Source organism: Neovison vison, chromosome 4 (genome assembly GCF_020171115.1).
Source record: "Neovison vison isolate M4711 chromosome 4, ASM_NN_V1, whole genome shotgun sequence".
NCBI classification, from domain to species: domain Eukaryota; kingdom Metazoa; phylum Chordata; class Mammalia; order Carnivora; family Mustelidae; genus Neogale; species Neogale vison.
The window spans coordinates 228,945,773-228,961,993 of record NC_058094.1 but is presented as its reverse complement, the minus strand read 5'-3'; the positions used below and the strand labels follow the sequence as shown (position 1 = coordinate 228,961,993).

The 16,221-nt window shown below is 54.5% G+C and overlaps 1 protein-coding gene across 2 annotated transcripts in view; it reads right to left on the bottom strand.

The window, feature by feature from the left end:
• Positions 1 to 1,698: 1,698 nt before the first annotated feature.
• Positions 1,699 to 16,221, bottom strand: part of RBM33 (RNA binding motif protein 33) — a 127,886-nt gene continuing 113,363 nt past the window's right edge. For both annotated transcript variants that reach the window (XM_044246909.1, XM_044246910.1), the window contains exons 16-18: positions 11,539 to 11,727; positions 4,687 to 4,775; positions 1,699 to 4,375 (exon numbers count right to left, since the gene is read on the bottom strand). In XM_044246909.1, the coding sequence (XP_044102844.1) occupies positions 4,327 to 4,375; positions 4,687 to 4,775; positions 11,539 to 11,727 (327 nt within the window). In that variant the 3' untranslated portion in view covers positions 1,699 to 4,326. The remainder of the gene's footprint in view (positions 4,376 to 4,686; positions 4,776 to 11,538; positions 11,728 to 16,221) is intronic.

Below are 16,221 nucleotides of genomic sequence, written 5' to 3'. Positions count from 1 at the left end.
CAATTAAATAGGTTGCAAAAAAACCTTACACAAAATCCTTAGGATTTACTAGTGAATCAAGGCCAAGTGCCTTGGGAGAGTTCATATTTACTGAAATAAAGCTTCATTCACAAGTCTTAAAAATAGTTGAGAAGATTAATCAAAATGCTCATTAAACATAGTAAAATATCTAAACTTTCCCCTGCATGATCTAAACTCGTGGCTTCCTTCACAGGAGGCGGGGCTGGGGGCAACCGGCTCCTGGCTGGCCCTGTCCCCTCCCATTCAGGAAATTCCTTTTCAGAATAATGTCACTTAAAAATCTGCAAAGAACCAACAAGGGTTCTCTCAGAAGCCCCCCCCCCACCCCAGCCCCGAATAATAAAAAAGGTGGTGGGTGCTGGGACTCAGAACCTGACTAAAAGAAGAAAAATCAGGTCTACCGGTGAGCATGGAAGACTCCCGAGTCCTCTGAGCAAGAAGGGAGGGAAAATTCAAAATGACCCCGAGAAGGGCAGTGTGCCAGGCAGGGAGCCCAGAGCCATCCGCGGAGGGCGGCCTGAGCCGATCGGGGATGCACGTCCTGCCGGCCGGGCGCAGGGGCTCTCTGGGGAGCTACGTGCGACGAGGGGGGGCTCAAGGGTGTCCCGCACTCGGCACACAGACCCCTACCCAAACCCAACTGTCCGCAACAGGGTCCCTGTCCGTCCAGCGGTCCACCAGCACGGTGAGCTTACCTTCAATTAAACAACAAAGAAATTAATTAAAACAAAAACAAAAGCAAAAACAAAAACAAAAACAAAATAAACAGAACAAAACAGAAAACCAAAAGCCAAAAGAAAATGAAAGAAAAAAGAATGGAAATGATCGTCTCTCAACAGCAACCCTCTGAGCAAGGCCCCACTTCCCCGCGTCTCCAGCCCAGGAGCCAGTCCGGTCTCCTCCCAAGGAAGAGCTCAAGGCCCACACGGGGCACGGGGCCTTCCAGACGGGTGGGCGCCCTCCCGTCCCCAGCGAGAGCCGCCTGCGAGCCCTCCCGTCTCCCAACCTGACTGGCCGACTCCTCTTAAAGAGTCTGTGTGTCTCAAGTTCATTATAAATCTTATTACAACTCCTTCGTTCTGCAAAACTCCCCTCCCACCTCCCCTCACACCCTCCACCCTGGACGGCTCCCCATCTCCTGCCGCCAGCAACAAAGTCTTCTGCTGGCCAAGTAAGGAAAATGTTCTTCGAAAACGGACCCCTAGGTGCATGATCTGAGCTGAGTCACAATTCAGAGATGCCCCAGAACCCCACGTCAACAAGCGTTCATCCAGGACCAGTACAAATCAAGAGAAAACAACCCAGTGAAAAGCAGTCATGAAGCCCCCCTCCCCCCCGCCAGTCCCCCCGGGGCCATGGGTACAGGCACCTACATGGGATGCTGCCTGTCCAGAAGCAGGGGGGGAACCCCTCAACATTTCTTTTGGGGGAAAAAAACCAGAATTTCTCCTTTAGAAAAGTATCATTAGAAGGACTTAACAAAGTGGCCGGACCAACGGCAGTGCTCGGAGAAGCGGCTCCACGAGCTTACATTACAGCACAAAGTCAAAACAAGACAATGCAGGAAGAAAAAGTGCCTCGGCTCCACAGAACCTACGACGATTACCTTACGCGGTACTCTGCTATTTACTGATTCAAGCTTCCTGAATTTGGGAACAAATAATACACAGGTCAGGATAAATGTATTGACTTACTACCATCTTTATAAAAATCGAATATACACAAAACACATCAACAGTTATGGACTGTGTCCGCGCAACTTCCATACGACAACACAAAAGAACTAACAAAGAGCTAAGATGGTTGCTGAATTGAAAGCATTTCCAATTAACATTTTAATTTTAAAAGGTCCGTATTTACACAGTATGTTAAATGCTTCTGCATCTCATTTTAAATGCATGATAAATAAAGAACAAAGATAATGGTTGCAACAGATCTTCTAAGAGGGCTCAGCTGACGGTGCTCTGATTTCACTGCGGAAAGCACACCGACCACCACCACGGCCATAATGTTACTTTCTAATTCTGCTCCCTCCCTTTCCGGCAGTCCCCTTCGGGGAAACTAAGGCTTTGCTCCGGGGCAGTGCCTGGGCGCAGGGAGGCGGAGGCACTGAGCCTTCTCTCCCCTTGGCCCGAGGCTTTCAAGAACGTCACAGCAAGAGGAAGCCTCCGTGTGTGCAGACGGTTAGAGAACACACACGTCCCGGACACCTGTGTCCTACTGAGACAACGCCAGAAGCAGACCTGAAAGTCGCCGCAAGGTCTGTCTTCAACAGAGGCGGCCGCGTAGGACCGGCGAGCGGACCGGCGCTGGCGAGGAGGTGCGTTTCCGTGCCCACTCTCAGAGACAACGCGCAGCCCTTTGGTGTCAAGGCCCAGCACACTCCGACTACCCCGTTCTAAGGCAGCAGGTGGCCCTGGGCGATACAGCAAGTCCGCCCACCGAGAGCCCGCCCACGGCCCCGCGTGGGGCAGCGGCCCGCGTGCTCTCGAGGACAGTTTCCAGGCCGGCAAGCTCTTCACCTCAACACAGTGCCCACTGGACTGAACCAAACCAACTACGCTTTGAAACCACCTCAGCCCTGCCCTATCTGCCGGTGCCCAGAGTGGCCAGGACAGCCTGTGGAGGCCGGTGAGGCCCTGGCACGACACCGCCTCCCATGGCGTCGCTGGGGCCCTCGGGAACCAGCGAGGCTGGGCGCCTCGGCTGGAGGGTGTTCCAGGGCATCCTAGGACCGCCTGCTTGCCCCCTGGCACCAGACCTTCTGCAAAGCAGCCGCCAACCACCAGCACGGTCTTCCGGCCGACCGCTACCACGCGCTGCCACTTCGGGAGCTGCGCCGCAGCAAGCCCCGCGGGGTCTGAACACTCCACCACGGCTCAGGGAGTTTCAACTAGAAACAACTAGAAATGTCACCCCGGGGAACATGACGACCCAGGCTCCCAGGACCCCCGGAAGGCTGAGAGGTGGCAGGCTCCCACCTCGTCCAACTCCACTAAGCAGCCCGACAGGCGGTCTCCGGCGTGAACACAGCTAGCGGGCAGAGTCTGCCCGGCCCCCAGTGCTGGCTCAGACGGTCCAGGTCCACGCCACAATAAACCCACAACAGTGCGCCTTCTTCATGAGCAGAAACACTGAATAAGGCACTTTTAAGAATCTGCCCAGAATGAACTTCACTAAACGCTGCTGTACAGAAAGGAAGGGTCTCGTCTGAAGGGCCCTACCCAGAACCCCTCAGGAGGGTTCAGGGCGCCACGAACATATGCCGTCTGCACTTTGGGCCTGGCAGTCCCTTGCGCCACACTGCACGAGGGGGCACCCGCTCCTGTCCGCGGAGGACGGCACAGCCCTGCTCAAAAGGCCTTCCGAAACAAGAAGTTCATCAAAGCGATGCCAACCAGGTTCCCAAAGAACGTCTAAGTCACCAAGCCAGGGACGCAAATATGCCCCTTTGGGATGCATTTAAAATAAGGGAAAAAAACCCCAGCAAGTGTTCAAGCTCCGGGCCGGCCCTCCACCTCGCATGGTACACACAAACTGTCGCCCGCCTGACAGGGGACTCCAGAAGGGCCGCAAGGTGGCCACGCTACGGGCACCTCCTCTAGGCCCAGGGAGGTCGAGTGGGGCCTGCCAGGGCTGCTGCCTGATGTGGGAAGGGTGCAGAGGGGCGGGAGTCCGCTCTGGCACTGGGAATAACACGGGGCGCTTCTGGAGCAGTCACAGGAAGCAGGATCTCCAGAGCCGGTGCCGCTTCCAGCCACCGCACACCCCGCTTTCCAGGACATTAAACTGTCGGCCGCAACCACCCGCGTTTTAATCCACGTTTTTCCAAGAGCCTTTGGAGGGCTTTCTGAGAAGTCAGCGCAAGTCACGCGTGGCCGGGAAAACACCTGTCTAGCCTGCACTGAAGATAAGTGCAACCATTATCAAGTATTCTTTGCTGTGAAAAACTACTTAAGAATCTGTGACGTTAATGTCCCTTCCTGAAGCTAAGTGATCGATCACACGGTACGACCAGGAAGAACGATGTCTACATGCATGTGAGCACTTGGAAAACAAAAGCAAACGGAAACTGTAGTTCTCTGTGCTGACAGCAGAACGTGAAGCAGTCTAACAGCAAACCCCAGTCCGCCGTGTCCCAAGTCCAGCTGTGCTGGCGTCGACACTGGGCTGTGCGCCGCTCCGGACAACAGCCACGCGAGGCTGCAGACGGAGAGGCCTACGCTCGCGAGGACTCCGCGCTGCCACTTCCTCGAAGAAACCCCACAGCGCGGGCAGTGTCAGGTCAGCATCTCCCGCCAGACGTCACTCAACAATCAGGGCCACGTTTATGTGGGACAAATCTATCATGTGCCTGTGGAAATGCAAACCAACAGTCAGCATTAGCTTGACGCCACGCATCGGCAGTCAACTTAGCGAGGTACCAGGAGACGGAAGTGGTGGGTCCGGATCCACAAAATCATCAAAATCGCAGGCAGACAGAGAAGACCGATACAAGAACGGGGCAGGTGACCCGCAGGAGAGAAGGGCCATGGTGCTCTTTACACACGCCTGGTGCGTCTGTCCGGCAGCAGGTGGGCGCGCAGGCGGACAACACCGAGCTGCCTCGGCGGACGGGCTCTCCCACCCCCCCACAGCGCCCTGACCACGGAATACACCGGATACCTGTGGAATTTCTGCTGAAATGCTAACGCATGAGCTGGTTCCTTGAACTTAGCTATGGCTTTCCGTTGCTGGGGAAGCATCTGTAAACTCTAGAGAGAAAAAAAAGAAACGTGTTAAGAGCATGTTGTACGTGCTTAAAAAAACCCCAAACACCCAACATATTTATACGGTAGCTTTCACACAGAATTCAAGTCCAGGCTGACACTTGGATCAATGCAGAAAATTCTATCTCCCTAGCAATTTTTCGTACCTTATCCAAAGAATCTAACCGAAAACAGTCCCTCCCATGAGTAGCCCCAGCAACCCCCCAGCCTGGCTCGTCCGGCCACACAAGCCACACTCCATCTTCTCCCTCAACCTTCTCTGTGAGGCCCGCTGGTGACACTCGTGGAGAGTCGCCTCCTGTCCGCACGCCCTCCTGCCCTCGCGAAGCCTTCCGGAAGAGCAGTACTCATGGCGCGGGAGGAACTGCTGTTTAGCGTCGAGACCCCACAGCTGCCGCGGGGTCAAAGGCAGCTTTCCTCCATCTAGCTCGTCGTGACGAGGCACAGCGCGGCCAGAGGCGGCTGCCAGAGCAACCCGGTCACACCGCACGGAGATGTCACCGAGCGACACGGCACATTCAACCTTCGGGTGCTAAAGAACCATTCCCCAAGCCACTGCTCTCTGCAGTGAAAACCAAGTGCGTCTGTGCATAAGACAGAAGGACAGAAATGATCCACTGAGCGGAGAGGATCTTACTTGTCTGAAAAGCAAGCCCTGGACAGAGGTGATCTCGGGCCTGGTCCTCACACCTGCCCTGAAGAGGGCACATGGCTCCGAGTTTTCCCTGAGGCCTTGGGATTTAGGGTCTGAGGATGCGGGAGGAGCAGGTCAAAGGAGGAGACCTGTGCGCTCTCTCAGCCAGCCCCTCCCCAAGAGCCTGATGTCTCCCGAGTATCCTGGTGACGAAGCCAGCTCGGCTCGTGTCCTTGGGGGGCCCAGCACAGGCTCCAGGCTCTGCAGCGGGCAGGGCGCACGGCAGCTGAGGCCGGACACTTGCTCACCCCAGGACACCTGCCCCTGGACTCGATGCCTCAGTGCCTGGGCTTCCTAGTGAAGCAGGGCAACAAGGGGGAAAATGCAGGGAACACATGACCCTTAGAAGTGCTGACCTATGTGACTAATTTTAGAGCATGTTTCAAAGATCTACAATGGAAACACGTGACTAAAAATACCAAGTATTCCTCATTTCAGTAACCGCAGATGGCTACCAGTCGATACAGCGAGGAGAGCTTAAAAACGTAGCCACCTTCCCCAACGTCACCTTTTGGTGCTTCACGGAAAACTAAACCATTTCAAGTCGGCCAGCCCCGGAGCCCTGAGCTGTGCACGCAGAGCCCTGGAGGAAAGCAGTCAGCGCGGGACCCAGGGACCCCTCCCCACCCCAATCATCGACCGGGAGCGGCCCCCCCCCTCCGGGCGGCGCCGAGCTGGGCCTGCCCTCCTGTGAGCCAAAGCAAGCTTGCTAGAGCACCAGGTTCCTCCTCTTCTTCAGGATATAAAAACTGGAAGCAGAAGAGCTTTCTGGATGATTTCACTTCTCATTAAATGAGCAGCACACCTAAAGCACCACAGAGTGGTCTCTGATGAATGTCGTCAATGCCGCCTCCTTGGCTGCACCCTGGGGCAGCGCGGCTTCCCTGGACCGGGAGGTGCACCCCGGGTACTGGACGGAGGCACCTTCTTCTCCAGGGGACCTGCCTCATGCTGCTGTTCCCGCCGCCTGTGCCCCTTCCCGGAATGAGGTCAGTTGCTGCAACTCTGGGGCTCGGTCCCGGGTGGGGCAGCTGTGGGCAAAGAACCTCGCCTCAGCCCAGCTGCAGACCCCACCCTGTCCCCGAGCACCTGCACAGGGCCCACTGCCAGGCCCTTCTTTCCGGCTCTGTGCCCCTCTGGCCTGCTCGCCTCTCCTCCAGCCACAGGGTCACAGGCACTGAGGCCCGAGGGTAGTGACTGCCGCCAGTGCGGAGACAGACCTCAGGCACGCATCAGAAGAACGCACCTAAACTCTCCTCTAAACATTTAAGAACTTTATTAGGAACAGACAAGAAAAACTCCTCTCCTACTGGCGCGCAGGGGGAAAGCTAACACTCCAGCTTTCCCCGTGACTCCGCATTCCTGGAGGGGGGACCACTTCCCTCCCTGAGAGTAAGGAACTGTGCTTCTCTAAGTAGCAAAATGCATGATGAGACCGGGGGGGGGGGGGCAGCTGCCCGCTCGGACACCCTGCCCCCCCGCCCCTCACCCCCAACATGGGGCCGGCCCCTCCCCCCTGACACGCGATGAATAGGGACGGGCTCCAACAGCCCCGCGGCTGGACCCCAGGAAGACGTCCATGTCACTCAGATCCCTGACCTCTCGCTCCCAGTTAGGGAATGTGCCTTCTCCTTCTCAGAAGCCTGTGCGTGCATGTGCATGTGCGTGTGATGCGCACCACTCAGATAAACTGCAATGCTATGAAGACACTATCAGGGTTCTGCAGCCCTGAAAATCCGTTTAGTCTTCTTCCCCCCGACCTCCAGGGACGCCTGCCTGGCTCAGTCAGTTAAGCACCTGCCTTTAGCTCAGGTCGTGATGATGCTGGGGTCCTGGGATCGAGTCCCGCATCCTGCCCTGGCGCTCCCCCAACTTGTGCTCTCTCTCGCAAATAAATGAAACCTTTGAAAATAAACAAGCTGCTTCCCCTAGCACTTCGGTGATCACTTCAAGCCAAGAACGCTAACAGCTGCTTTAAACACAAGTGAAACGGCTGCAGCCCTGAGCCAGACACCTGTGGGTGGGCCCCTCTGAGGCCCGCCGAGAGGCACGGAGAGCACAGAAACTTCCCCCTGCGGCCAGCGCCACCGGCCTGTTCTCCGTGCCCAGCAGGACCGTGTCCCCGCAGCAGCGAACAGTACTGACCACAGAAAACGCACCCTGCATGGCAGGCAGCCCCCTCGCCGTCCCCTGCACCCCACAGCTTGGCAACAGGCTGGGTCGGATCCCGTCTGCTCCGCAGTCCAGTCACTGTCCTTGCTCAAGTCCCGGGGCCTGGGCACATCCACCTGCGGTTCCTCAAGCTGACACTGCTCGTGCTGAGCCAACGGCTCTCCGCCACCTGCCTCGCTGCTGGCCCGGCTTCCCTCCTGCTACACGAACCTGCCCGTCAAAACCCATGCGAGCGCCTTCTTTTAAGAGCTGTCAGGCTGTCGCACGGAGCTCCTGAAAATCCGTTCTTCCTCTGGGTTCCTGACAGTTTTCAGGAAGGGTTTTTTCACAGTATAGCTTCGGAACGTGTGTCCACCCCTCTATTTTCTTCACACCTTGTGGCATGGGTCCGTGGTCCACCTACGCCGACCATATGCAGCGCTTTCCTTCCCAGATGTCCTCAGCCGCAGAATGGCTGCACTACTGTCGCCGGACAAGTAAGCCTCCTCCAACACCTCCTTGGTGGCTCAGAACCGGCCATGCTTCAGGGCAGACAGAGACGCGCCCCCGACAAGCGGAGAGCAGGGCCCGGAGGGGCTGATCAGGAGCACGCCCCCTTGGGGTCAGCACCACCTTCCAAGAGCACACCTGCCCCTGCAGCTGGGTTCGTCCTGTCCCGCTCGCTGCCCATCAAGGGCAACATGGAGGCCACCGGCCTCGTCCACCCCTCAAGGTTTGCCAGGGCACCACGGAGAGCTACGAGGAGCGCTGAAGTTCTCGTGCAGGTGACCCAAGTGCGGGGGAGGGGGGGCGCTGTCCGAGCGCTACACACCGGCAAGAACCAGCAGCACCGGGACTTGCCCCAAAACCTCGTCGCAGAGCCCAGTGTGGATGCGACCCTGGCTGCAGGGGGAGGGGCTGTTGCAGCCTCCACAACAACCTGCCCAGGGCCTCCCCTACTCTGGACCCAGCTCAGGGACGACCCGCACGGCCGCTGGGCCGCAGAGAGAACGTGCACGGCACCGCTGCCCCGTTCTCTGGACCATGGTATCAGTGACGATCGCAGCAGGGAACCGGCCACACAGTCTCATTAAGTGATTCCAAACGTTCTGCTTTTGTGAAGAAACAACTTTTTTGTTTCCACACCGTGACATTTCAGTTATTTATAGGATAACAAATTTCTCTTCTTGGCACCATTTCAGGCACAGCCTACCAAAAGGGGAAGTAAAGATAATGAAGCAAAAAAGCCACAGGTGTTTCAGCCATCCTCTGTCCTGACCGCAAGAGCTCCCTTGGCTTCTGGGTTTCAGGACAGAGCAGCAGGTCAGGGTCACTCCTGCGGGAAGCTGTGCAGGTCAGCAGCCAGCAGTCAGGTGTGTGCACCACTGCCCCACAGCCGCCCCAGCCCCCCGTGAGCAAGGTGCAGCTGCCTCCCGCTGGGTCTGCAGACCAAGGCATGGCCTTCTCGCAGATCAGACTCCTGCCATCACTGCTGCGGAGCGCCCCGTGGCTCCCCCACTGTGCCCGCTCCCCTGAAACTCAGAACACACCCTGCACTGCTCACGCCACCGCTGCCCCCTGGTTGTAACAGGTCTTTCTCTGCTCCGTAGAGAAGGAGTCAAATAGAGGCCTTACACCGGACCCTCTAGAGAGTCTTCTGAGCACCATTTAAGGGAATACCGCATTCATCTAGAAGAAATGTGGCCGCCCCGTCACGGTCCAGTGTCACACTGAGCACGCCGTACCCGTTCCACGGTTCAGCGCCACGGTTTTCTCTAACAGAAAGGCCCAAAGGAACAGGGTACCTCCCTGCCCCAGACACCACCACTTGCTGTTACCCGAAGTGGACACAAGGTGGCACCAGAGCCCGCCGCACACAGGAGCTCCACGCAGGGCTTGGGCAGGGCCGCGGAAGGCCCGGGTCACTGGCGCCATCAGTTCCGGGCCTGTCCGCACGGACGCCATGAGCGAGCCTCGTCGCAAACATCATTCTCCAGTGTGTGACCAGGGCCGCTCTTCAGCTAGCTAGCACGGGCGGGGCCTTGTTATGTTAGTTGGTTTTGTTTTTGTTTTTTTGTTTTAATTAAGAAATTTGACCTTTTGTGAATACGGTGTTTATGAAGTCCCCCTCAAAACCCTCCTAGGGGACTAAGAAGGGCAAGACGCGCTCCCTCTGTCCCCAGGGAGGAAGGACGGGCCGCTCTCTAAGTGCTCCGCTCATCACACCCCAGGGAGCTCTCCGGGTCGGATGGAAGGTCACCTTCACCCCATTTTTAGGGTACCCGGTGGAACCTGAAACGCATTCTCCTCCTATCTTTCCTCGCTGTCTAGCCTAGAACAAGGCATTAAATAATCCTACGTCGTGTAGGGCGTTAGGTTCCCTCAACCAAACTTTATTTTATAACTAACCGATCTCCAGTACTTTTCAGAACGGGGGGGGGCATACAAGAGATCTACAGGCCCCAAAGGCAAAATTCAAAATTCAAGTTTTAAGATGGTTAAGACCACGGTGAGTGCCCCGACAGTGGCTCCAAGCAGCAGTGTGGTGAGAAGCTGCCCGGGGTTCAGATATGGACCCTGACAACCACGTCCCACGAAGATGCTCAGGAGAATTACCAAGACTCCTCGTGAGGAAGCAAAGCCATGACCACCGTGGAGAAAGCAGCCACACTGTCACCCCCCGCCCCCAGCCCACAGGGCAACAGAGACACGAGACATGAGACTGCCCACGAGCCCTCACAGGAAACACCAGGCCTCAGAACCCCCAAATCCGGCTCTGGTTTGTTAGTCTGGACCCACTGTGAGGGGACCCCCGATTCTCCCCCACCGCGCGGGAGACTCAGACCAGGACAATCACACGCTAACGCACGTCCAGTGCCCGTCAGCTCTGCTCCCGCAAACCCGCCCCCGTCGCGGGGACCTGTGCGCAGGGGCTGCCGGTGAAGGCCCCGGGACATCACTGACCGTCTCGGCCGCACCCCTGCGCCGTCGGCCGCCCGGAACACGGAAGCCCAAGTGCTAACGTGCTATTAGGACACAAAGACAGACACGAACGCTCCCCTCTGCCTCCAGAAATGAAGAACAGGGCGGGTTTGAGAAGCATGTTCATCCACGCCTCACAGGTAGTGACTGGCTCTCAATGGTAGACAGGTTTCAAACACGTTAAGAATTATTTGTATCAACTCGAGTCTGAAAACGCTTCCCCATTCGCTCACGCAACAAGAGGCTGCGAAAGAGCCCGAGAGGAAAGCGCGCGCAAATCTGAGGTTCACAGTCCTCGTCTTGCCCACTGGGGTCTGCCGCGGTGCGACGGCATCTGGGACGGGGAAGGGGGACGGTGGGACCCGAGAGGGCCACGACTCGGATGCAGACGGGACGCGACCCGAGAGACACAAAGCTCAAGGAAACCCAGGCCAGCTGGCTCCTCTGCGGGTGTACCGGTGAGACCGGACGCAGCGGCTGGCGTTTGCGGACCTGGGCGCGCCGGCAGCCGGCTCAGCGGAGACTGCCCGTCGTAAGACAAAGAGACCAAACTATAGTCTGCGTCACTTCATGTTTGTAAAATCGAAACCAGGTTTCTTAGTTGTTAACACGTGAGCTATTTCTCCAAATTAGGGCCAAGGAGGGTAGATGCTTTACAAGTTACAAGCTATTACAACCGAGAGTGCACGACAGAGCAGAGCGTCGGGACACCGCAAGGACGCGCGGCAGGACTATTTCATATATTGCATAACTGAGCATCTGAAAATTTCCAAATAATCGAAGGCAAAAGTTCTGATGTTAGGTACCCACAATAAATAACGTGCGTGTCTTTCTTCTCAAATGTGATATTTTAACATGAAGTAACCAAAAGGGAATTAATCGAGACCTAGCGGGTCCTGGAACAGGCCCCGGGAGACACACCTGAATGGGACCCACTGACGTCAGCAGGCTCTTCAGCTGGACGTCCGTCGTGGACGAGGAGAGCCCTTCGACAGACACGACACAGGGCTGAGGCTTACACTCCACCACCCGGAGGTTCTGCTTGTTGGGCGTCAGACGTCCCCGGCCCATCGCTCCGGCCGCGCCTCGGCCTCTCCCGTGCATGAGGACCTGGCAACAGCAAAAGTACAGTTTGACTTTGAAGCTTTGGATTTTTTCCCTACAGCTACTAAGATTATACAAGGGGACAAACAACTCAGAATCCATTAACCAACTGAGCCACCCAGGTGTCCCTCTCAGAATCCATTAAAATCGACCATGAGCTACGGGACTGGCTGTACGTCCACCCACCACCAGAGCAGACCTGAATGTCCAGGTGAAACTACCCCGAGTCTGGGCAGAGGCAAAGGAAGACACGGCCCCCAAGAGTCTGGGCAGAGGAAGACACGGCAGTGTCGCGTGTGCATCTACCTCGGTACCAAGCGCAGGAGGAGGAGGCACTTTCCACATGACCACCGCTGGCAGATGCAGCGGCAGGGTCAGAGCAGTTGAGAAACTTGTTTGGGTCTGGTCCTAACAACTCCAGAGCCCAAATTTCTCCCGGCGTACTCCAGGCCACATCCACGGGGACTGGTGCCACCATGCGCCCACAAGCCACAACGTTATGGACCCGAGGCTCCTTGTGACTCTGTGTGGCCGGCACCCTGAGAACCTGAGCAGGTTCTGTAGCTGGGGTCACCTCCCGTCTGCTGCACCATCCCGCACATCACAGCGCTTTCATACCCCCACCAAAACGTAAGCACGCCCACCGCCACCTCAGTGACGAGGTCCCTGGTCTAAGGTAGGGCCCCGACCTCAGGAGATTTTTAAGTTGCCCACGGGTTCAAAACTACTCTTTTGGGGTCTTTTCTAAAGAAGAGGAGACACTGAGGTAAGGACCACGTGCTGAGCGCTTTCTCGAAAACACAACTTGTCCTCTGCAGGGCAGCAGAGAAACGCAGGTGGCAAGTCAAAGTCAACAGCACCAGGGCTTCCAGACATCCTAACCCTAATTCTGTCCTGGAGTCTGGGTACAAAGGGACAAAAATGGCCCCTTGTTCCATCCCAGAAAAGGACAGAGAGGAAGGTAAGTAGAAATCATAAAGGAACTTTTGCATATGAACCGGGCACCACACAAAGGGAAAGGCACGCAAACTGACATTTCTTAACACTCCCCAGAAGGGAACAAAACTCCACCTGGGAAAGGAGTTTCTGAAAAGTGCAAAAGGATATTTCAAGAGAAGTCACACTGGAAAACATGCATCAAAAGGTACACGTAAATCACATCAATAAGAAAAAGGATAAAAACTGTATGATCATTTCAACAGATGCAGAAAAAGCATTTGACAAAGAAGAACATCCATTCGTGATTAAAAACCAACAAAATAGGTCTAGCGGGAACATACCTCAACATGAATAAGGTTATATATGAAAACCCACAGCCAACACCATACTCAAGGGGGAAAAACTGAGAGCTTTTCCCCAAAGATCATGAACAAGAAAGGGATATCCACTCTCAGCCCTTTTATTCAGCACAGGACTAGAAGTCCTAGCCACAGCAATCGGACAAGATAGAGAAATAAAAGGCATCCAAACTGGTAAGGAAGAAGTGAAACCCTCACTACCTGCAGATGACAGGATACCATACACAGAAAACCCTAAAGACACCACCAAATACCCACTAGAACTGATGAATGAATTCAGTAAAGTTGCAGGATAAAAAAAATCAATGTACAGAAATCTGTTGCATTCCCATACATTAATAATGAAACAACATGAAGAGAAATTAAGAAAAGAAGCCCATTTACAGTTACACCAAAAATAAGATGCCTGGGAATAAACCTAGGAGGGGAAAGACCTGTACTCTGAAAACCACACGACACGGGGCAAAGAAACTGACGACGACACAGAGAGATGGAGAGACCTTCTATGTTCATGGCCTGAAGAACAAATTATGTTAAAATGTCTACAATACCCCAAAGCAGTCTACACATTAAGTGCGATCCCTATCAAAATGCCAACAGCACCTTTCATAGAACTAGAACAATCCTAAACTTTGTCGGAAATCGCAAAAGACCCAAAACAGGCAAAGTGACCTTGGAAAGGGAAAGCAAAGCTGGAAGCATCACAATTCCAGACTTCGAATGATACCTCAGAGCTGGAGTGATCAAGACAGTACACTACTGGCACAAAAACAGACGTGCAGATTAAGGGAACAGAACAGAAAACCCAAAAATCATCGCAGAACTGTACAGCTGATTAATCTTTCATAAAGGAGGCAAGAAGGGATGCCTGGGTGGCTCAGCCGGTTAAACCACTGCGTTCCGCTCGGGTCATGATCCCAGAGTCCTGGGATCGGAGTCCCACATCGGGCTTCTTGCTCAGTGGGGAGCCTGCTTCCCTCTCTGCCTCTGCCTGCCTCTCTGCCTGCTTGTGCGCATTCTCTCTCTCTCTCTCTCTGACAAATAAATAAATAAAATCTTTAAAAGTAAAAAAAATAGAGGCAAGAGTATGCAAAGGGACAAAGTCTCTTCAACACGGGGTCTTGGGAAACAGAGCAGTCACATGCAGAAGAATGAAACAGGACCACTCTGACACCGCACACAGAGATAAACTCAAAATGGATTAAGGACCTAAATGTGTGACCTAAAATCATAAAAGTTGTACAAGAGAGCACACGCAGTAATTCTCTAACACTGGTCACAGCCACGCTGTCCTCACATGTCTCCCCAAGAGCAGCAGCAAAAGCAAAGGTAAGTCACTAGGACTGCGGCGCGACAGAAGGCTCAGCAAGCTCAACGCTGGAAAAGGCAGCCCACAGAACGGGAGAAGACCCCTGCAGACGACTATCTGATACCGGTCGAGTACCCAACATACATAAAGAACTGATACAACTCAATACCCTAAAACCAAACAATTCAACCAAAAATGGGCAGAAGACAGACATTTCTCCGAAGGAGATCTTTCCAGATGGCCAAAAGACACATGAAAAGGTGGCCCACGTCAGGTCTCCCCGGGGCTAATGGAAACAACAGCGGGCCAGCACCTCTGCTGTCCGAACGGCTAAAATCCACAACACAACTGCTGAACTGTGGAAGCAGCCCCAGTGTCCACTGGAAGACAAACGGAGGAAGAAGATGGGGCGTGTGTGTGCACACGTGTGCATACATACAAAACACACACACGTGCAGGGTCCTCAGCCACAAAAAGGATGAAATCTTGCCATTTCAATGACATGGATGAAGACAGAGAGTGTTATTCTAAGCAAAGTCAGTCAAAAAGAAAAAAATACCAAATGATTTCATTCTCATATGGAACTTAAGAAAAAAATGTACAAGGAAAAAAAGAGGCAAACCAAGAAACAGACTCTTAGCTCTCGAGAACAAACCGGTGGTTACCCGGCAGGGGTGAGGGGGAGGCCGGTGGGCGGAGGGGTGAGATGGCTGAAGGGGGTTAGGAGCACACGTAGCGCCGTGAGCACCGGGAAATGTGTGGGATTTTGCTGAAATTAACTACAGTGGAAATGGACGGGGAAAGCTGCAGGTAAAACTGGCTGGAAACCAGCAGTAGGTGAGCATTCTTCTGGCTGTAATAAGTTACAATATTAATAATAATATCCTTTACCAAATGCTTCCCTTATACCCCAGGGATCATGCTTTTTATCTGCATCTTCTTATGAGATCCTCCCAAGAGCCCAGGTGGGCTGGGAAACACTGCTGTCCTCACTTCACAGGAGAGCAAAGGTTTCAGATGCGCACAGCTGTCGGGGGCAGGAGGCCTCTAATGTCTCTCCTCGTGTACGGGGGACAGCCCCCGACTGAAGCCAGTTTAGACCGGAGCAACCTTCCAAGACTGAAGTTAAGATTTGATGTCTGTACCCCCGTCCTCTGTTGCAAAAAGGGAGTAATTTTGTTTGCTCCTACATCAAATGCTTATGACGTCAACAAAGTCATTTAAATACTTCCAAGACCCAGAATGGCCTTCACAGTGGTACTATTACTACTGAGTATCAGAGGAGGACAAGCAGAGAGGAGGAGCTAGGAGACTGCAGAGCTTTCCAGAAGAAACTCAAAGCAGGTGTTGCTGCCCTGCCTCTTCCCTTGCGTAACTCCATCAGATGAGGGGCATCTGACTTATGCACCAAGAGACTTTACTTTTGGGCAGAGAGGCGGAGGCCTTGGGGAAGTCACAGACACAGCTCCACTACCAGCTGAGGGGAAGGGCGCCCTACCACAGGGACATAACGGGACAAAGCAGACACCCTTCTCCTAGGGGAGGTTTTAAACTCAGTGCGCAAAAGGAGAACAGGCACCCGTGCGGAAGGCATTCTGGATGCCCCTGTCTCTTGTCCCACAGTCGGTCAGGACCCCTTTAATCCTCAGAGCAAAGGAAGGAGAAAAGAACCAGAGTCAGGGTCACTTTCTTCAGACAGGGTCCTTCACCCCCAAAGGCCTCGCTTTCCTGCCTGTGAACTGGGGGAACAGCAAGAAAGTGGCTGAGCAAACATCCCTCTGGCTCTTGGTCTGCAGAGCCCGGAGAGCCAGCGAGCAGGGGAGGAGGTATGCCGGACTGGGGTCTGTGCACCAAGGGTTGTCCCCAAGAGCTAGAGAAAAACAGCCACACGCC